Source organism: Elephas maximus, chromosome 23, assembly GCF_024166365.1.
Source record: "Elephas maximus indicus isolate mEleMax1 chromosome 23, mEleMax1 primary haplotype, whole genome shotgun sequence".
Lineage (NCBI taxonomy): Eukaryota > Metazoa > Chordata > Mammalia > Proboscidea > Elephantidae > Elephas > Elephas maximus.
Window position 1 is genome coordinate 29,439,610 of NC_064841.1, and position 22,563 is coordinate 29,462,172.

At 40.1% G+C, this 22,563-nt stretch overlaps 1 protein-coding gene across 3 annotated transcripts in view; it reads left to right on the forward strand.

Moving 5' to 3' along the window:
- Positions 1–22,563, forward strand: part of TNIK (TRAF2 and NCK interacting kinase) — a 481,587-nt gene that overhangs the window by 408,941 nt on the left and 50,083 nt on the right. For 2 of the 3 annotated variants that reach the window (XM_049867710.1, XM_049867708.1), the window contains 4 exons: positions 500–606; positions 10,773–10,936; positions 15,840–15,937; positions 17,039–17,062. In XM_049867710.1, coding sequence (XP_049723667.1) covers positions 500–606; positions 10,773–10,936; positions 15,840–15,937; positions 17,039–17,062 — 393 coding nt within the window. The remainder of the gene's footprint in view (positions 1–499; positions 607–10,772; positions 10,937–15,839; positions 15,938–17,038; positions 17,063–22,563) is intronic. The other variant, XM_049867709.1, reaches the window with a different exon arrangement.

Sequence of the window (22,563 nt, forward strand, 5' to 3'; positions counted from 1 at the left end):
TCCCAAGTTCTAGCGTGATACCCTAATTTCTCACTAGATTTCCTGATCTGTTTATCAGTTGTGAAGTGAGCTAAAAATGAAGCTTAGCTTCGTGTGGATGGCTCACATCTGTTACAGCTTCTCAGGATGAGCTGAGTTAATGGTACCCCAAAGAGATTTCTGGTACTCGCCACTAGATTCAGTGGAGATCACTGATTTTTAGCCCAGTGAATCGAGTCCTTTAAGCTAATAAGTTTGATCCTATTTTATCTGTCTTTAAAATTGAGGGTGACCGTTCTAAATGGTTGCTGGATGTGCTTCATTGCCTTGTACTGGTGGACCCTTGTTTGATTTCGTTTAGGGAGGTAAATATTTCATTTTGGAAAGAAAGATATTTTTCCCTGTTTTAGATCATTTCTGTAACTCCTAGCAAATCTTGGGAAAAGGAGTAAGCTTTTTAGGCAGTAGCCTATAGAAATTAATTTATGGAAAATATTTCTGAATTCTGGTTTTCTTCCAGGTGCCTCAAAGAACAACTTCTATATCCCCAGCGTTAGCCAGAAAGAATTCTCCTGGAAATGGTAGTGCTCTGGGACCCAGACTAGGATCTCAGCCCATCAGAGCAAGGTAAGGGAAGGCAGATGGTTAAGGTAAAGGAAAAATCCCTTACTAACCCTGTCATTACCTGCTCTCCTAAAAAAAAAAGTCTTTTTTTCTTTTTTTTTTCACTTCAAAGGCATGTTGACTCGCCACCTAGACTTTGGTGGGCCAGGACATATGCCTTTTATTTCTTCCGTGGTCTTTCACACAAATCAGTATACAGTGGGGGCTCTTGGATGGATGAATAGATGGGTGGGTGGGTGGATGGATGGATGGATGGGGCAACCAGGAAACCAATCAGGTGTACCTTCACTGACAGTTTTAAAAATAGCAAATATAACTATGGTTGTAGTTACCCCAAGCCATTACTTCATAGACTAGTACTTCATGGAGTCAGAAAAACTAAATAGCCTGGTTGGAGGTGATTTTTAGCATCAGGTCAAGAAATGTGGCCTGGGAACCACTGACACATTACAAAGTAATTGCCAAAGAAATGCAATAGTAGCCAACTACAGAGCTTCCCTAGCTTGGTAAATTATGAAAGAACTAGATTTTGTGAGGCAGTCACCTCTTTGGTATTATAGAGGGCCACTGAAATACAGTTATACTTCCACTGTTGCTCTGTGCTCTCCTTCCAGAATTTTCTATGAACAGTATATATTCCTGCAGCCAAGAAGCGGCACTGACCTCCCGATTGGTGTAGAGGTCTCAAGAGAAGCTAGAAAGTAAACAGTACCCTTTTAGTATCTGAGCAGATCTTATGTGGTAACAGATGCTGTTTGCTGTTATAGTTCATCAAGCTTCCCTCAGATTTTTCATGATAAATGCAGTCCTTTTTAGGATCAACTGAAATAGCAAGTGGCTTCTGCTGAGACAATAAAAAGGATGAGCTCAAAAAAACTGTTTTATTCTCCTTCGTTGTGTTCATAATAAAGGGAAGACCCTCCCTTGCTAGTGAGAGAGATTGGGAATGAAGGTTATGATTATCTGTACATATCTTTAAAATGGAAACTCTGCTGGCGTAGTGGTTAAGTGCTACAGCTGCTGCTAACCAAAGGGTTGGCAGTTTGAATCCGCCAGGCGCTCCTTGGAAACTATGGGGCAGTTTTACTCTGTCCTGTAGGGTCGCTGTGAGTCAGAATCAACTCGACGGCAGTGGATTTTTTTTATCTTTTTAAAATATGGAATGTTGTTGATCATAAAGCCTTAATGTCCCTCTTCACATGAAAGCCTTATGAAGGGGCCACTCCATAAGTAAGATGGAGCTATACTAAACATTAGCCCCTTTAGGGTAAAGACACTAGCCCATTCTAAGTGGAATTGCCAGTTGCAGCAGGGTCTGAATGAGCCATTTTTTCCAGCACTTGTCAGGTTCACTGTGGAGCCGGTGTTGCTAAGCAGCGCTAAGAAAGACGGGGGCACACTGTGATCAGGGAACCAAAGGAATATTAGCACAGTGTAGCCAGCCCGGTCCTACCAGTCCCCCTCTTCAAGCAGTGATCAGTCTCTAATTAACAGTGCTTCTTGCTCCTTTGAACTCCACCCTTGACGCTCTGTTCATTGGATCATTTGCTTGGAATTTCAGTTGCCGTAGATCAAGCATCATTTCAAATTTAAATATTTTTTCCTCTATCAACCAAAAAAGAAAGGAAACTATTACTATATAGTCAAGTAAAAAGCAGCTTTTTATTCCCTCTCAAGTGTAATTATAATGACATTAGGGCCTGAGATAGTTGGCGTTTGATGGTCAGTGGCTGACAGAATAGGAGCTTTTCCCTGGGAGCCACCTAAATACTGTACTTTGTCCAAAGAATGCAGACTTCGTGAGAAGTGGCTAACATTCTCTACTTACAGAGGTAGGGAGGAGGGGAGCCAAGTGGTAATAATTATTTACTTCCATTGAACATCAGGGGACTTGAGGGTTGGGAGACAGGACATGGAGAATCCCCATCTCTGCCTTGTGGGACAGAGTCCCTTGGTGGTGCAAATGGCCAGTGCACTCAGCTGCTAATCAAAAGGTTCAAGATTCGAGTCCATCCAGAGGCACCTCAGAAGAAAGCCTGGTGATCTACTCTTCGAAAAATCATCCCTGGTGATCTACTCTTCGAAAACCCTACGGAACACAGTTCTACTCTTACGCACGTGGGTCGCCATGAGTCAGAATCAACTCAGTGACAGCTAGGGTTGTTTTGCCATGTAGGACGACCCTACAGAATACCACAGCTTCTTACTATCACGTGTCTCTATGTGATCAGACTTTGCAACTCTAGATTGGATTTCATTTGTAAAAGCTTTAGGATTCGATTTATTTACTGTGGTAGAGGCAGCTTTAGTTCACCTTTGCTGCATAGTAAATCACCCCAAACCTTAGCGACTGCGAACAATAACACTTTATTATTTCTCACTATTCCGTGGGTTAGCTAAGAAGTTCTTTTACTGGTCCCCCCAGGCTTACTCATGCAGCTGCATTGAGCTGATGCATTGGCTGGGCCTCTGGCTCCCTCTGGCCTTTCATTTTTGGCTTCTTCACAGTTTGGTAATCATAGGACAGCATCCCAGAGGGAAAGCCCAAGTGCACAAGTACTTTTCAGGCCTTTGCTGACATCATTTCTGGCCACTGCAAGTCACATGGCCAAGCTGTGAGTCAGAATGGAAGGAAAATACACAGGAACATTGATACTGGAAGATGTGATCATTGGGGGCCATTCCTGTAACACAGAGACTTCTCTGCTTTCTCTTGGTCCTTGTGAGGGCCTCGTAGTTCTTGTGTACCATTTATCAGACAACTACCAGTCCAAAAAGCCGTAAAAAGGCATGCTTTAAGTAATTTGTCCTTTATAGAGCTTCTAAGCTACCTTTCCTCTGCTTGGTCAGTATTCCTTTTTCCCTCCCAGCCTTTTCTAGGATCCCAGGGTAGACTAGAAAATAAGCAAAGTTAGAATGGATCCCAAGAAACATCACATAGCTATTATGGGACAGATTTAGCATCCTTTATTACTATTTTTTTTAATTTGCCAACTTTAGCAAATATACTGAAGACCCACTTTGTACTGAGCTGTATGTGGCCCTGGGATCTGGTGACTCCAGCCACGCCTGCCTAACTCAGGGCCCATGTGCCTCTCCTGGGTCAGGGGATACCCTATACCTGCTGCTCTTTGGGGATACAGAATTACTAGGACAAAATTCTATTTCTTGCCTTGCTTTCTTATCTTGCTTTATTATCAATATGAGCATTCACTTATTTAAGGAAACCCAAACCAGCTGCTAATGAGTCAATTCCTACTCATAGCAGTCCCGCGTGTGTCCAGGTAGAACTGTGTTCCATAGGGTTTTCAGTGTCTAATTTTTCAGAAGTAGATCACCAGTCACTAGGCCTTTCTTCCAAGGCCACCTCTGGGTGGACTCGAACTGCCAACTCTTCAGTTATCAGCCAAACAAGTTAACTATTTGCTGCACCCAAGAAAGCAGACCCTAATAGTTGAGAAGCTTGGTTTTTGCTTTCTGCACGGAATACTAATGAACTCCAGTTACTAGGCATAAGGCGTTATGTAGTAACTGCAGAATGTATAGAGTTTGGGTTTTTTTTTTTTGGATAGTTTAGAGGAAACAGTATGTTTAACCCAATAAACTAAGTACTAGTACCCCTTAATGGAAGAATCTTGAATATGCAAGCATGTGCCTCAACATGAGGAAAGCAGCCAACCTTTGCTATTTTGAATAGCCTCCCTTCTCCCAGGGTCATCTCCCTAATATTTTACTCCCCCTCCTCTGCTCCCTACACACAAATATCAAATCAAAGAGAACCCTACAGAGAACATGCTCTTCAGTGGATACGGTATCAAGCAGGCGCAGCCTGTGCCGGTGTTGCTTGGCCAGGAAAGCGTTACTGGGCAATCCCTGTGGTTTCCTGCCTTTTGTGTGGTTCAGGGCGATTTATTCTTTATTTAATAAACACAATAAACACTTCTGGAGCACTTATTTATGCAGGGTACTGCTCTAAGTGTGTTACAAATGTTACCTAATCTAAATCTCCTAACAGCTCTGTGACGTAGTGGCTGTAAATATTCCCATTTTATAGATGGGGAAGCTGAGATGAGTATAGTAAAATAAATTGCCCAAGTGACAAACTTCGTAAGCAGAACAGCCAAGATGGTGAACCCTGGTATCCTTGCACCAAAGTCCACACTCTTCAGCACCACACTGTGCTGTTTACAGCAGATGCAGCTGGCCTTGCTGCCTTGTTTCTCTGACTGACACAGCACCATTTTGCATCCATTTTCTCACCATTTCATTTGGTGAGTCTGTTAACAGCTCCTCTTTAAAAAAAAAGCTGCCATTGAGGCAACGCCAGCACACCATGTGTGTCAGAGTAGTCAGAGTAGAACTTGCTCCACGGTGGCTGATTTTTGTGGAAATAGATTACCACGCCTTTCTTCTGAGGTGCCTCTGGGTGGACTCAAACCTCTAACCTTTCTGTTAGCAACTTAGCACGTTAACCTCTTGCACCACCCAGTGACTCCAACGGTGCCTCTTTATCTTATGCTTATAGATCCTCACCTTGTAATATTCACTGCCTTTTAAAGTGTTATCCTGCGGCAACTGTTTAAGCCCAGCACTTCCCCACTCAAGCTAGTATCACGTGCTTTTGACAGTTCTCTTCCTAGGTGGCCCACGTCTAGGCGATAACAGTCCCTGTAACCTCGTGCAGTGGTCCCCTGTCCTTCCATCACGTGTACTTGCAGCTGGACGTAGCTCAGGCCACCAGACCAATGGACAGTTCTCACTGCTATACAGGCTCACAAAGACCTTATGTGATCCATTGAGTTTAAATCAGGGTTTGATTTGTTCATTTTTTAAAATAGTGCCTTAAAAAATTCCAGGCACTTTAGTACTTAACTTTGATGTGGTCTGTTAAAGCAAATTAAAATTTCATCAAACAAGTACATTCAGAATATGAAGAGACTTATATGAAGCCGGAAACACCCAATCAAAACCCAGTGACTAAGTGCTGATTTCAAAAAATATTTCTCTGTCCCATCCCAAAACTGTCTTCTTACAGCTCATTTGTTCTCATTGGCTGTGTCATCAAAGCACAAAGTAAAGTGAATTTTGGCAGTCAGTGAGTTAATTAAAGACTTGGCCCAAGTATTTGGGCCAAGAATGCACTTTGTAATTTTAATTTTCTGTTGTGACTTTTTATATGATTCAAGTGAGTAGAATAATTCCCACATTTTCACTTTACTGTGTGTTGTGTACATTAAACAGCATTGTCTACATTATGGCAAGTGTCTAAATTAACAGTTCATATTTAAAAGGATCTATTTTGATGTTTTCAAGTTTTTTCATGCATAGATCTGGGTAGTAAAAAACCAAAAACCCACTGCCGTCGAGTCGATTCCAACTCATAGCGACCCTATAGGACAGAGTAGAACTGCCCCATAGAGTTTCCAGGGAGCGCCTGGTGGATTCAAACTACCAACCTCTTGGTTAACAGCCGTAGCACTTAACCACTATGTCACCAGGGTTTCCATCTGGGTAGTAGGCTCAGTTAATACGTGAACAAGGTAAATCCATTACTTCATGGAATTTTTCTGAAACCGTTCTTCTGTAAGAGAACTTAGACCCATTTGCTCCAAGACCAGACTGTATTAATACATAATAAGGAAGAGAAAAATGTGAACAATATGACATTTTCTCCAAATACTCACATTTTACAATAGTAATAACAAGGTAGAAAAGACATTGCAAAGTTTCACCTATTTCTGTGGGGGTATATGGAAACTGAATACTTCTTTCAGTTTCCAGCAGCAAAAATAGCAGCCTATTAAAATGAGCACCCACACTGGTTAGCTCCAATGGGGAGGCCACGAGCTAATGAGACTCAGGTCAGGAATTTAATGCCTGTGGGATCCAATTAGTGTCACACAGAAAGAGGCTGCAAGCCCAGAGATGCACACTCAGCCCAGCCAGTTCTGCTAATGCCCCTGCTCCTCTCTAACACCAGGACAACCCTGGGCCAGGCCTCACTGTCTAACATGGCAGCAGCCTCCTAACTGGTCTGCCTGCCTCCCTCCTAGCCAGTCATTCAAAACCTACCATGTAGGGTACACATTTCTCTGCCTGGCTTGAATGGCTCTTGCTATGTAACCTAGCCCTTTTCTTCTGGTGGAGTCCCTGGGTGGTGCAAACAGTGAGCGTGCTTGTATGCTAATCAAAAGGTTTGGAGGTTCGAGTCCACCCAGAGGCACTTTGGAAGAAAGGCCTGGTGATCTACTTCTGAAAAATCAGCCAATGAAAACCCTACAGAGCCCAGTTCTGCTCTGACACTCATGAGATTGCCATGAGTTTGAATCAACTCCACCACGACCAGTTTTTTCGCCTGATAACCCCACTCCCCAGTACGTCCTAACACAGACTGGATACCCCGGTCAGGCTGGTGTTCTCTCTACATCAACGCATACCAGGAAAACCCCACCCCTGTGTCTTTGCTCAGGCTGTTCCTCCAGCCTTCTGTCCTCACCCCTCTAAAGCCCGTCAAGGCCTGTCTCCTTCATAACATGGCCCTTGACTACTTCAGGCTTCATTACTTGTTTCCCCAGCGTCCAAGAATATTTACAGTCTCTTTCACACACAACATACAGACTTTTGCCTAGTTCACTATAGTCTCCTCTGTGTGTATCTCATCTCCATCATATTAAAACCTGAGTATATGCCCTGTGTCCTTTGCTTCTCCTGCAGAAGTGTCACCAAGGAGGTGCTCAATAAAAAGCTTTCAGTTTACGTGGTGAAAGGAGTGCTACATTAGAGCAAGTAGCCAGATCCTGCTACGACATCACAACCACCAAGAAAAAAAACTCAGAGCCTTTGTCACAGTCCCTCTCTCAGTAGATTTTGTATGTGTGGCAAGTATATATAAAACAAAAATTTTGGTATTTTGACATTTTTCACATATATACAGTTACTTTTATCATGTTATGCAACCATTACCACTGTTGCCATTACACTTAACAGAAGGTTTGTGCCCCCAGAGCAATGACAACAGTCTTTTTTTTTTTAATAACATTTTATTGTGTTTTCAGTAAAGGTTTACACAGCAGTTTAGTTTCCCATTCAACAATTTCTACACAAGTTGTCAGTGACATTGGTTACATTCTTCACAATGTGTGAGCACTCACATTATTTCCATTCTGGTTGTTCCATTTCCATTAATCTAGTTTTCCTGCCCTCTTACATTTTCATCTTTGTTTCAAAGCAACTGTTGACAGTTTGGTGACGATAGATTTTTTTAAATACAAAGAATACCACATTACCATTCCACAAAATGAGAGCAACCACCAAGATACTTCAACCTGCCCATCACTCTTAATCTGCGTTACTGTTGCTTAGCAATAACAATACATTTTTTAGAAAAAATATCTTGGAATTTACTAATTGTGCATAATAATCCTTGACCATTACTGTTTAATGAAAGAAGGCACGACAAACAACAACAACAACCTACTGCCTTCGAGTCGATTCCAACTCATAGCGACCCTATAGGACAGAGCAGAATTGCCCCATAGGGTTTCCGAGGAACGACTGATGGATTCAAACTGCCAACCTTTGGTTAGCAGCTAAGCTCTTAACCACTGCGCCACCAGGGCTCCAAAAGAAGGCAGAGGGGAAGAATTCATTATTTGGTAATTAAAGGAAGTGGGAACCTTTCCTTATGAAAAACAAAAAAAAATTGAAATGTCGAATATTTCAGAAGTAGTATACATTTATTCGTTTACACATTCTCCAAATCGAAGCATATTTCCACTGTGGATCCTGATAAATTTCAGTGAATTAAATGCAAATACTTTTCACTAAAATAATAGTGAATTCTACATTTATGTGATTTAAATTAATAAATTATAAGGACATATTTATTTTTACATATAATATTTTCCACTGAAGTTTTCTAGAGTCACCAGGCACGTGTTCCAATAATCCAGTGTTTGAAGAATTTAAAACCAGATATCTCAACCAAATGTTTTTTGGCAGATGCATTACCACAAAGCCAAATCTTTACCAGTATGTTTTCAAAAAGAGACTATTTGGTTTAGTGGCTGTTATAAGGCTATCAGTTTTGTGACCAGACTGTAAGTGTCTCTCAGGAAGGGACCATAGGATTTTTATATTTATATATAAAACATCTAATGCCTAATACAAAACAGTGTCTGGTACATATATATTTGATACTCTGATTTGGTCAAGGCAAAATTCAAGCATAAAATTACATTTTTACCTTAATATCTCACTGCATTAAAATCATAGCATTAAGGAGCCCTGATGGCACAATGGTTAAACGCTTGGCTGCTAACCAAAAGGTTGACGGTTTGAACCCATCCAGTGGCTCCACAGGAGAAAGACCTGCCAACGCTGCTCCCATAAAGATTATAGCCTAGAAAATCCTGTGGAGCAGTGCTGCTCTGTCTCATGGGGTCACTGTAAGTCAAAATCGACTCTGCAGCACCAACAACAACACAGGTGTGAAACTCTGTTTCGAGAACTAGGAACATGGAAGGGCCTGTATTGAACCAGCTTCTCCCTTCAGCAGCTGGATGGCAACAGATCTGGGCTCTGAATTTCAGCTGTCACTGAATTACCTATATCCAGCTTTGTGTAAATCTAAAGGAAAATTTGAAAAACCTATGAATTATAGTTTTAAAAGGAAGACCTTTACAGAAGCTCTGAGGATGCTGCTTTTTTTTTTTTTACAAAATCGTAAAACTCAAAAACTGCCTCCACCACCCCTGCTATTTCCCTCATTTGCCCAACTCATAGTTCCAGTCTTGGCTTAGATGTCTCCTCCTCTGGTACAGCTCCCCTGACCAAGTAAAGTGGCCTAGATGACCCTGCTCCATGCTCGCATACTGCCGTGTGCTCACTGCAAGCAAAGCATGGGTGAAATTGGCTGTGTGGGTCTGGCCGAGCCCCTAGAGGGCAGGGGCCGTGTATCCCCAATGCCAGACCCAGTGCCTGGAATGGGACAACTGAGGGAATGAATAAATACTGCTGTTTGGGGGGAAGTAAAGATACTAAGACTAATAACATGGAAAGGTCTTATGAAAAGCAGGGGCTACTAGCCTGCCAACAAACTAGTTTGTTCTTGAATTAACACTTAGTATATCAAAAATCACACCTCCCTTTGGTAATAGCCTAAGTATACACAGACTTCCTGCAAGAAAATAATAAGCAATGCAGACGTTCCACTAGCAATATGACAAAGAACAGAACATGATTAAGCAATTCACAGAAGAATGATAAATGGCAAATAAATATAAACAAAAGATAACCTACATCAATAGTAATTTTTTTAATTGCAGTAAAACAGCAAAATACAACTTGTTCAGATTAGCAAACTGTCCATAATAAAACTTAGAGAGATGAACCATTTCATACACGTTAGTAAAAACTGGTAATACCTTTATTCTCATACACACACGCGCGCGCACACACATCCAATTCCATGCACCTATCCTAAGGAAATAAAGATGCCATAGGGTATTTGTCTGCATGTAGATGGTTGCCTCCGTCTTATGTGTTAGAGCCATGCATTGGAAGCACCTTGATTTCTAACAATAGAGGAATAGTTAGACAATATAATGACTGTTATGCAGGCATTATTGCTTTTAGAAGCATAAGAAAAGGCTCACAATGCAGTGTTGAGGCGGGGGGAGCAAGATGCAAAACTGAATATACAGTTTGAATTCCTAGGTCGGGGAGGTGGGGTAGACGGAGGCAAGGCTAGATAGAAGGTAATATACCACATAGTAAAATATGGGTGGAGTATCTTCTGGTTCAGAAATGACAGGTGTCATTTCCTTATTTTCACCTTTAATATTTTTAAAGTTTTTTACCATGAGCACAGAAAGAAAAAGAAACAAAAAGTTTTGAGGGAAAGTCTCCCTTTGGCAATTCACCATTTCTAAGCTAATACTTTTAATGTACTGGCGCAAGGATTGGGTCATGAGTTCATCCCACCCGGATCCTGTATCAGGCCAGGAGCTCCAGGTAGAAAAACATGACTCTCTGGCTTTGACCCCTTCAGTGCCTGCGTCTTCTAAGTGCTCTCATAGTTCTGCACAGGAGAGGGTGCTGGATTATGCTTGTGTCCACTAATGGCAAGGTCTTGGGAGTATAAACAGTGCACTGTGCCGTCCATGCAGCAACCCTGACCTCCGGAGAACTGAGCCTGTGTTGGAGAGCCCCTTGCAGAGGACCAGTAGTGGCAGCTCCTCCAGCTCGAGCACCCCTAGCTCCCAGCCCAGTTCCCAAGGAGGCTCCCAGCCTGGATCACAAGCGGGTTCCAGCGAACGGACCAGAGTTCGAGGTAAAGCTTCTCTTACCTTTTGACTGATAGCATTGCTGAGTAGCAGAGCCGGGCACAGGGGTCAGATTACTTCCTGACTTCTGCTGCTGGCATGACCACTGACTATGTGATATTGAAGAAGCCCCTTAACTCTTCTCAGTCTCCGTCTCTTTGGAGAAGTGGGCCACCAACCCCAAATATGTGTGACATCAGAGTAGACTAAATCCTTCCTGATCATAGATCCCACTGTTTTCCAGAGATTAATAAAATCACAGAATGTTCATCTTTTTTTTTTTAATTTTTATTGTGCTTTAAGTGAAAGTTTACAAACCAAATCAGTCTCTCGTACAAAAACTTATATACACCTTGCTATATACTCCTAGTTGCTCTCTCTCTCTAATGAGACAGCACACTCCTTCCCTCCACTCTCTATTTTCATGTCCTCTCGACCAGCTTCTGCCCCCCTCTGCCCTCTCATCTCTCCTCCAGACAGGAGCTGCCCACATAGTCTCATGTCTACTTGACCCAAGAAGCTCACGGTTCACCAGTATCATTTTCTATCTCATAGTCTAGTCCAATCCCTGTCTGAAGAGTTGGCTTTGGAAATGGTTCCTGTCTTGGGCTAACAGAAGGTCTGAGGACCATGACCTCTGGGGTCCTTCTAGTCTCAGTTGGACCATTAAGTATGCTTTTTTTACAAGAATTTAGGGTCTGCATCCCACTGCTCTCCTGCTCCCTCAGGGATGCTCTGTTGTGTTCCCTGTCAGGGTAGTCATCGGTTGTAGCCAGGCACCATCTAGTTCTTCTGGTCTCAAGCTGATGTAGTCCCTGGTTTATGTGGCTCTTTCTGTGTCTTGGGCTCATAATTACCTTGTGTCTTTGGTGGTCTTCATTCTCCTTTGCTCCAGGTAGGTTGAGACCAATTGATGCATCTTAGATGGCCACTTGCTAGCGTTTAAGACTCCAGAAGCCGCTCTCCAAAGTGGAATGCAGAATGTTTTCTTAATTGCTTATATTATGCTAATTGACCTAGCCGTCCCCTGAAACCATGGTCCCCGAACCCCCACCCCTGCTACACTGGCCTTCAAACCATTTAGTTTATTCAGGAAACTGCTTTTGGTTTAGTCCAGTTTTGCTGACCTCTCCTGTATTGCCTGTTGTCTTTGCCTTCACCTAAAATAGTTCTTACCTACTATACTATCTAATTAGTGAAAACTCCTCCCTCCCTGCCTGCTCACATAATCATGAAAGAGTATTTTCTTCACTGTTTAAACTATTTTTCGAGTTCTTGTAATAGTGGTCTCAGACAATACTTGTCCTTTTGCAACTGACTGATTTCACTCAGTATAATGCCTTTCAGATTCCTCCATGTTATGAAATGTTTCATGGATTCATTATTGTTCTTTATTGATGCCTAGTATTCCATTGTGTGAATATACCATAATTTATTTATCCATTCATCCATTGATGGGCACCTTGGTTGCTTCCATCTTTTTGCTATTGTAAACAGTGCTGTCATGAACATGGATGTGCGTGTATCTGTTCGTGCAAAGGCTCTTATTTCTCTAGGATATATTCCAAGCAGCGGGATTGCTGGATCATATGGTAGTTCTATTTCTATCTTTTTAAGGAAGCACCAATCGATTTCCAAAGTGGTTATACCATTTTACATTCCCACCAGCAGTGTATAAGTGTTCCAGTCTCTCCACAACCTCTCCGACATTTATTATTTTGTGTTTTTTGGGTTAATGCCAGCCTTGTTGGAGTGAGATGGAATCTCATTGTAGTTTGGATTTGCTTTTCACTAATGGCTTATGGGAAACCCTGGTGGCATAGTGGTTAAGTGCTACGGCTGCTAACCAAAGGGTCAGCAGTTCAAATCCGCTAGGTGCTCCTTGGAAACTCTGTGGGGCAGTTCTACTCTGTCCTTTAGGGTCGCTATGAGTCAGAATTGACTCGACGGCACTAGGTTTGGTTTTGGTAATGGCTTATGATCGTGAGCATTTCCTCATGTGTCTGTTAGCTACCTGAATGTCTTCTTTAGTGAAGTGCCTGTTCATATCCTTTGCCCATTTTTTAATTGGGTTATTTGTCTTTTTGTGGTTGAGTTTTTGCAGTATCACGTAGATTTTAGAGGTTAGACGCTGATCAGAAAAGTCATAGCTAAAAACTTTTTCCTAGTCTGTAGGTCATCTTTTTACTCTTTTGGTGAAGTCTTTGGATGAGCATAGGTGTTTGATTTTTAGGAGCTCCCAGTTATCTAGTTTCTGTTCTGCATTGTTAGTAATGTTTTGTACACTGTTTATGCTATGTATTAGGGCTCTTAGCATTGTCCCTATTTTTTCTACCATGATCTTTATCGTTTTAGATTTTATATTTAGGTCTTTGATCCATTTCGAGTTAGTTTTTGTGCATAGTATGAGGTATGGGTCTTGTTTCATTTTTTTTGCAGATGGATATCCAGTTATGCCAGCACCATTTGTTAAAGAGACTGTCTTTTCCCCCATGTAACTAACTTTGGGCCTTTGTCAGATATCAGCTGTTCATATATGAATGGATTTATGTCTGGATTCTCAATTCTGTTCCATTGGCCTAATGTATCTGTTGTTTTACGAGTACCAGGCTGTTTTGACTACTGTGGCGGTATAATAGATTCTAAAGTCAGGTAGAGTGAGACCTCTCACTTTGTTCTTCTTACAGAATGTTCATCTTATTTGAAAACATAGTTACCCAATCCATTAAACCCATTGCCAGCAAGTCGATCCTGACTCATAACAACCGTCTAGGACAGGGTAGAACTGCCCTGTAGGGTTTCCAAGGCTATTATCTTCACGGTGGCAGCCAGCCACATCTTTCTCCCTTGGAGCAGCTGGTAGGTTTGAACCTTCAAGCTTTTTTTGGTTAGCAGCCAACCATTAACCCTCCATTTCCATTTCCATTCGATCACCTCATTAGATAGAGTTCCACATACCCCAGTATCCTGTTACCAATGCACCAGTGGTCCCTTTTAGCTTTATGAACATAGTTCATAGTACTAAGTATTTCTTGACATAAAATTCAGTAAAGACCAACATAAAATAAATATTCTTCAGGGAAGAAATAAAATCTTTGATGTTTAAAAAAAAAAAAACATATTTGAGTCTTCAGGTTATTCCTATTTAGAGAAGTAAAAATTAGCCTCTCTAAACATTTAATTTAAGTCAGTCATCATTGTTTAGTTTTCATTAATGAGGCTACCTGTGAAAAACCTTAATATTGCCTAGTTAATTATACATGAAAACACACTGTTGCTAGCTAATCAAAATTACTCTTTCTGAGTTCTCTTCTTCAAGAAACAATTTTGCTTTTAAGTGATAAAGACCAGTACTTTTTACAGGGCCATTTGGTATCCATTTACCGACAAGTGATTCTGCCTGATGAAAACCACCACTTGGCTGTTCTTCCTTAGCCTCATTAGGTGCAGTCACAGTTTGCTTCCTAACACCCTTTAAGGTTTTAAATATGTTAAAAGCACTGAATGTCCATTTTGGAATAGTTGATGATGCTCATGTCTCTGAATTGGGAGATAGGACTGGTCTAAGGCTGCCCTTGTAAGCATTCTTCTGACAGTAACTCAACCCACAGCTATGTATGTTTTTGTTGCCTTGATCCAAATAGACATTTTTTAATTTAGAAAACTGCCTATTTTCTTACCTTCTTTTTTCTTTTCCTAACTTTTTTTTTTAAGCAAATTAATGTCATTTAGAGCAAACGTTAAAGAAAACGAAACTCATACATATCGTTTTAATTCTCTGATCTGTGAATTAGTCCAGATTTAATTCTTATTCTTTCATTCCACCCCTAGTTCTTCTGGGCTAAAGGGCTCTCTTCTCCCTGGAACATCCAGAAAGATCACTTTAAGACAAAACAAAAATCTCCCCTACCTTAGATTGCTTCCTCTCTACCGATAAATCCAAACAAACAAACCAGCTGCCATCGGTAGATTCCGACTCATGGGAACTCCAGATGTGTCGGTGAAGAACCACACTCCGTAGGGTTTTCAGTGGCTGATTTTTTTGGAAGTAGATCACCAGACCTTTCTTCTGAGGGACCCCTGGGTGGATTTGAATTTTTAACCTTTAGATTAGCATTCAAGTGTGTTAAACCATTTGAACTATCTTGGGGCTCCTTTAAGCTCATAAAATGAAGGTATGCGCTCTGTAGCTGTCAGGGAGTCCCCACAATCCTTGCTCTGCACCTCAATTCTACTGCCTTTCCCCTTTATTACCTCAGTGTTTCTTCCATGAAGGGTCTAGACAACCCTCCCCCCATTTAAAAATAATTCCACCCAATGGAATAGATTTGAATGTTTTTTCACATAATTTCATCTAAATAGTTTCATCTAAATCTGTCTTGGTAAGTAGGTAGTAAAGAAGAAACCAAGCATAGAGCCTTACCTTGGACATTGGTTTAACGTAATGATGGAGAATGGAGCTTTGAGATATCAGAGTCTCAGCTCTGCCAGTATTTTTACTGAGACCTTAGGTGAGTTGCATCATCTCTGTAAGCCTATGTTCAACTGTAAATTAGGAAAAGAGCACCATGTCACAGGGTTGGAGTGAGGACTAAATGAGACAATTGATGTTGAAAGATTTTATCACTATGCCTGACACACATAGGCGCTCAATAAATGGTGATGGTGGAGGTGGTTGCTACAATTTTTCTGATTATTACTAGTGACTTCCAGTTTACAAGTCTACGTGTATTTGCCTGATTTATTTGGAACATTTACGATTATTTCATGGATGTACTTGGGGATTTGCCTCAGTAAATGATGGGGCCACTGAGTAATCCTGAAGGGATGACTCATCACAGAGCTCCAGGACTTGCTCCAACACTTTTTTGACAGTCACTATTCTTCTTGGCCTTCGTCTTTTCTCCCTAGCCAACAGTAAGTCAGAAGGATCACCTGTGCTCCCCCACGAGCCTTCCAAGGTGAAACCAGAAGAATCCAGGGACATCACCCGACCTAGTCGACCAGCTGTGAGTGCTTTTCTCTCTTAAGGGTTTTGAGCTCCATTAATTTACCAGAGAACCTACAGGATAAAGTAGTTGGGGTTACACTCATGATTATGAAGAAAAATCACCTTGATTAGTAAGAACAGATGCTGGAAGCCTCCAGAGGGAAGTCATACCTACTTAGGAAAGAACTGAACAGGTCTTCGATTGCCCCCTGCCTGTTACCTGCCTTTTGATATTTTGCTGATCATTAGTACTCCTTTAGAAAATAAAATAGGATGAGAAATAACTCAAATCATTCCATAATTTCTACTTCTCAGGCTTGGCAAAAAGATGTTGAAACTAGTGTGTTAAGGAGACTTGAGTACTATCTATGTGTTTCTCTTATTTTTTCTGCCTTTTCTCCCATATTATTTTCAGAAGAATTATGTAATATTATAATTTTTCTGCCCCTTTTCATGCGTCTAGGACTACCGCATTTTTACGCAAATAATGCATTTGTTTACCAACCACTCCCTTCTCCCCGAGAGGTATTTTCATAAGGACCGCTATTCTAATTTTTTTTCACATGTTGCTGTAAAAAAAATTAACATAGTGCTTACAAAAATACCTCACAGGTGGAAGGGAGCTGTTGGCAAACAAACATTACATGCGCACATTATTTTCTAAAAATATGGTGTGTTTTCTGGGCCCAAACTTGACAAGCATGGTTTGACAGGGGACCAGACACCTTGAAATCTATCTCCATTGGTATAGCACAACAGACACCCGAACAGTCTTTAAAAAAAAAAAAAAAATAGCGTAGAGGTTGAAATTTGAAAGTTAAAAGTTAATTTGGGATGAGTTACTAAACACTTATTTTATTTAAAATTATCTGAGAAGCTTTTCGGTGAGATGAGTGCAAAGTCTTTTATTTACTCTGTTATTTACATTTTAAAGTAAAAATATATATATAATGAGAGTAATAATGGAGAGAATTTGGGTCGTTCTAAGTTGAATTTCTCTTTGCCCCTTTGTATATGACTTTTGTACTAACAATTCCAGTATGTTTCTAACCTGCTTGCCTTTTCTTCTGGCTTTTCCTCCTCTTATGGATTCCTCTGGACTGGGTTCCTTTTATCTCAGAGCTATAAGAAAGCTATAGATGAGGTTAGTATTACCTTTTCTTGGTCATGCTTTCATAAAATGTAAATATAAAACCGAATCCTGATGTTGACATTCAGAATGGTGGCCAATGGGATCACAGATTAAGGTTCACTCATTTGGAGTGATCTGCTGGGAGGAAAGCCCCCTAGTAGAAGCTCCCTGTGACCTTCAGGCATCCTTATAAGGCATCAGAGACCTTCCCTCTGAGCCAAAATTTCACTCTCCATTATTCCAGCCTAGCTAACAACAAGCACTATTGCTTTATTAATGGCACCATTTCTCATTCCAGTATCTTCCAGTAGCAAAGCCTGAGCTCTTAACCCGTGCTCACCAGCCTTGCTAGGGGATGGCTCTGAGTGGTTTTACTAACAGAGAAAAGAGACATCATCCTGGGGCACTCCAAATTTATAGTGTGTGATTTGTGAACAGGGAGTTACTGGGTATTGTTAGATTAATTTTGTGGGACATTAACACCCGCAGCAACATTGACTTCAGTTAATGAATCCTGGTGAGTTAAGTGACTTTATTTCCTTATCCGTGGAGACCTTTTTCCATTAGAAAAATATATGACTTTGTCAATTGCAGGTAGCTTACTAAAAAGGATGATGCCTTCCCGCTGTTTGTCAGACCTGCATGAATGCAGCATAGGAGAATGTTTAAGAGTCAGACCTTGCCACGAGTCCTAGTGCATGGACTCTGAAGAGCCCCATTGCGGCTTGTAGGCTGTAGCTCTGCTGAGCACCATTTTTGTGAAATGATGTAGAAAAAGCACTAGCTTTGGAGTCAGCAAGCCGTGTTCAGAACCTGGATCCTCAACAAATCACTGGTTGGGACAAGCCACTTAACCCCTCTAGGCCAGAATATCCACATCTATAAAATGGGGATAAAATCACCTGCCCTGCCTCACTCACAAGATTGTTTAGGATCCCTCCAGTCATGTGTGCGAAAGCATTTTATGAAGTATAAACTGCTGCATAAACCCAAGAGGTTGTCGCCATGGCTCAGGTTCGGACCTGAGGCGTGGAGCTCTTGGGGCAGGTGGGAGAAGCCTGTTTCTCTGCATCTCATCTTCACCAAAGAGCGTTGTTTTTTCAGAATTATGGCCACCTCACCCTTCAGAGTGATTTAGAAAGTTATGATCATAGGTAAAGGATTATTGCTTATGAAAAAACACGACTTTGCATGTCTGTAATATGTGAACGTCATTAATAAAAACAGAAAAGGGAGATGTTTTTAAATTGTTCTATGCCACTGCCTTGCCCCTTCCCTCATAATAATGAGAAGGACAGGGGTTATCACAATTTTTACCAATTTTCCCCCAAAAGAGTTGAAGAAAAAGAATGATATTCTGGTGCTGTGGCTGCCAACAAAATGGCGTGGTGTGAGCAACTCAAGGGGACTCTCCTCAGTCCACAGGTTGCCTTGGAGATGGCCACCATGAGAAAAAGAGCTCTCAGGGATTTTATCTTGTTAATACAGGTTTTTCAAATTTGCTTTATTTATGTATTTTGAAGTATTCCAGCACCCTGGACAGAGATGAGAGGGAGCAACAGAGGTGTGACTGAGAGTGTGTGAGCAGCACACCAAACTCCCTGGGGCATGTATTATTAGAACAGGCCTCTGGCTGATTCTGATAGCCCTCCTTCAGTATCACTGATCTGAACCACTAAAAATACAAGATTATTTGGTTCTACCTAACACAGTGGTTCTCAACCAGGATGATTACCCTCTTCCCCCACCACCCACCCCAAGGGACATTTGGCAATGTGTAGAGACAGTTTTGCTTGTCACAACTTGAGGGCATCTAGTGGGTAGAGGAGAGGGACGATGCTAAACATCCTATGATGTGCAGGTCAGACCCTCAGAAAAAACAATTACCCAGCCTAAAATGTCAGTAGTGCCACAGTCGAGAAACTCTGAACTAAACCTCCCTGCCATCTCCATTCCTAGGTTTCAATATGGCTTCCTCACCCAGTGATTCTTTTGCCCATGATGGAAATGAAAAGCTTTGAAACTGATTTTTGAAAAAGTTTTGCTTGTTGTTGCTGATTTAATGGTTTCCTTTTTCCTAAAAATCTATCTGGGAGAGTTTCCATTAATTTGGCATTACTTTCTAGTAGAATAGAAGAGATTTTGCAGTGATAATCTGTGATTATTTAATACGCCCTTTGAAAATATTTTTCCCCCCTTTGGCACAGTTAAATATGTGACATGAAGATTATATACATAAGCAAACATTGGCTTTAGCGTTGTTCTTCCTGAATGTGCAGGAATCTGAACCATCCCAGAGCACACCCACAGATCGGATGGAACTTCGACAATAACTAGTAGTCCAAACCCATTTTTTCTCAGATGAGGATACTGGAGTTAAGTGACTCACCCAATGATGTCTTCAGAATTCCCAGAAAGAAACAAAATATTTTTAATACATAAAGAAAAGACCAGCTTAAAAATTTTGAACAAAATGATTGTTCACAAAATTGAACTAGAATTTGAATAAACTATATCATTTCTAAAAAGAGAACTAAAAAGCATCTTTTTAGGCAAGGTATTGTAATTGTCAGATTAAATAAGCTTTTTTTATTGAAAAACAGTATCAAGTGGATTCTAAAGTGCTACATCAGAGAAGCCTTTAAGAGCCTCTCAACTATCTTCACATTTATTCTGCAGTCAAAGAATCTTACCATTTTGCTATATTTCTTTTTTAGTAATACATCTCAAATATTTTCATGCAAAATGGCATTTTTTATCCCTCCTTTTTAATACTTTTTAGCTCTAGGCTTGAGACAGTCAAGCAATAAATTACCACGCAGACTCATTATGTAGAGGAAATTGGTATTGTCAGAGAATTAAATATATGAAAATGGATCTAAACCCAGTGGTGTCAATTTTAGACCATGTCTCTTTTCTGTAACTTTGTTATTGTAAATTGTTCCAGAGTGGATGGATAAGAAACAAAACTTCAGCTAGACACACAGGCTATTGGCAATGGAAGATTAATTTTCTTTGACTGGGGATATTACTTTTAAGTTACTCATTATCGTTACCTTGGGATTTTCATATATGTCTCACCCTGCAAGCTATTACCAATTAAACTTAAAAGGAATTTGCAATTATTTCTAACGTTTCAATAAAGATAGCTTTTTTAATAACATGGAAACAAAAAAAAATTTTCTAATTAAAAGTGAAATTATAAAGTAGGTCAGAACTTTTAAGTGTTCCTAAATACAGCGTTTAGAAAATGGTAGGTCATTTTAACAAGTGAGAGTTTCTTTAAATCAATAGGCTTTGGACCAGCTAAATATTTCTAAATAGCCTTGATTTGTTTTTTTTTTTTTCTTTGTGATTATCTCTTTTCTTGTTTTGAAATGTCAGATGAGGAGAACCAAGCCATGGGAAAAATGTATCATGAATTTAAATAAATTCTGGCTAATCTTATTATACTTGACTCACAGAATTATTGACACTGGAAATAAGCTCTTTTAAACCATATTCTCTCTTTAAATTGTAATAAATGTATTTTCTTACAAGTAACATTTTAAGTGCTAGTTATAGTCTTTGATGAGTTTTAACATGGTTTTAACATGCAGAAGTCAAAATACAAAATAAATTTATCAAAATTGTTATTTTACTAGTTCTGAGAATTATAATATCCTTTTCCTTTCAAGACCTTAACAGATACCTACACTATATTTTATCAGTGTGCTCAAGTATAGCATATTCTTCAGTTTCTTCTCCATTTGGTAAAGATAAACATTGGCAATTGTCAAGAAAAAATAAGTAAAAAACTTAAATCCAGATATAAGCTTTTCTTATTTTGGCCCATTGCTAAAAATAAATGAATAAATAATAAAGCAGAAGTCAGTTTTCATGAAATGTTATTTATGTGGTAGTTTTCCTCTACTGTAATGATATATATTATATTTAAACACGATTGGGCATTTTTAAAAACAACTCTATTTTCAGTTGGAGGCACAGGACAAATATATCTGCTGAGACTGAGGCCAAGTGTGTGTGTGTGTGTGTAAAAGCCCTAGCAAATGTGTTTGTATATATAATGTGTAATTTGAATTTTCAGAAGCTCCCTTTTTCCAAAGACTTCATTTCAGTTGATTTCCAGACAAATTTAAAAGTCATTATTACTTTCCATGTGATTTTTATGAAATTAGAAAGAAATGACTCCCTCACTTAACACCCTGCACTTCCTAAATTTCTAGACCAAATAAAACACCTCCCCTAGCCTTAACCAAAATAGTAATGCTTGATGTATAGGTGGCAGTGAAGAAAAGTGATGGTTTGTTGCCTTCTCAAAATAAAAGTATAATTAAAAAAATAATAAAATAAATTTATAATTTAATTATACACACTTAACAATGGTTTTTCCTTCAACCAATCCTCTGCCAATCAAATGCCATTTAGATCTTCTAGATTGCTTTACTCCTACGTCAGGTGAATCAGACAAATACATTTCTCGATTGAAATAAAGAGAGAATATGGCTATGAGAAAACTGTGGGATTTAGTATTTTTCAATGAGTTTCTCTCTCCCTGATCCCGTCTCTCACTGAATGCTCTGATTCTCACATGGGTCACTAATATAGGGAGAAATGGTAAGACTGATGTCAAATTGCTTCTTCCCTCATTTGCATGCTGTGCGCCATGGGCAGTTTAACCCATGTGAATTAGAGCGGCCATGCTTTTGCAGAATTGCTTCCCTCTGCACTGCTCTGCAAGCATGTAAAATCAGAGGTAGTCAGACATTCAGCCCACTGCCTGCAATGTGCCTGATGATTAAACTCCACATCATCACATCATATAAGGCTAAAGGTTTCATCATGCTCATGGAAAACTGGAAAATGATCTCTTCCTTTTGGCGTTTGCACATTCATTTCAGTACTCTTAGCCAGGGTTTCTGCCAGGTGACTGGAATTTTAAACAAAAGAAAATGAAACACCCATCATTCTGGAAGAGAACTTCCTTTTTTTTTTTTTTTTGTTCCTCTTGATTAATTCAGCTCTGTGGCTATAAATTTCAGTGGCACTGGGCTTTGGGGTGGGTCATCATTTGATGTAGTACCTTTGTTCTTCAAGGAATGATGACATGCCAAATGAGTCATTGTCTTAGCTGGAACCTTGGGAATTGCTCTGTTCTGTGACTGATGCCGAATTTTGGTACAGTAGCAATCACATGAGGGAAAAGGCCATCACTGTGGCTTGGGCAGGAGCCCCAAAATACTGGGGAACAATTTCTAATCCTATCTATTTTCCCATTAACTCTGAGGGTGACCTTCACCTTCCCAAAATAAAATGAGAACTCAGTGTATGTATATATGTATATACACGCAGTGCACATATGCATATATACACATACATATTCAGAACTGAACAGTCTCAGTCTAGCTATTGGTTTTGAACAAAGTTTAAATTGATTTCATCTTTCTTTTCTAGTTTCTATGTGCTACAAACATCTTTTTCTTAGTTCCATGCAGTAACTATGTTTGTAACAG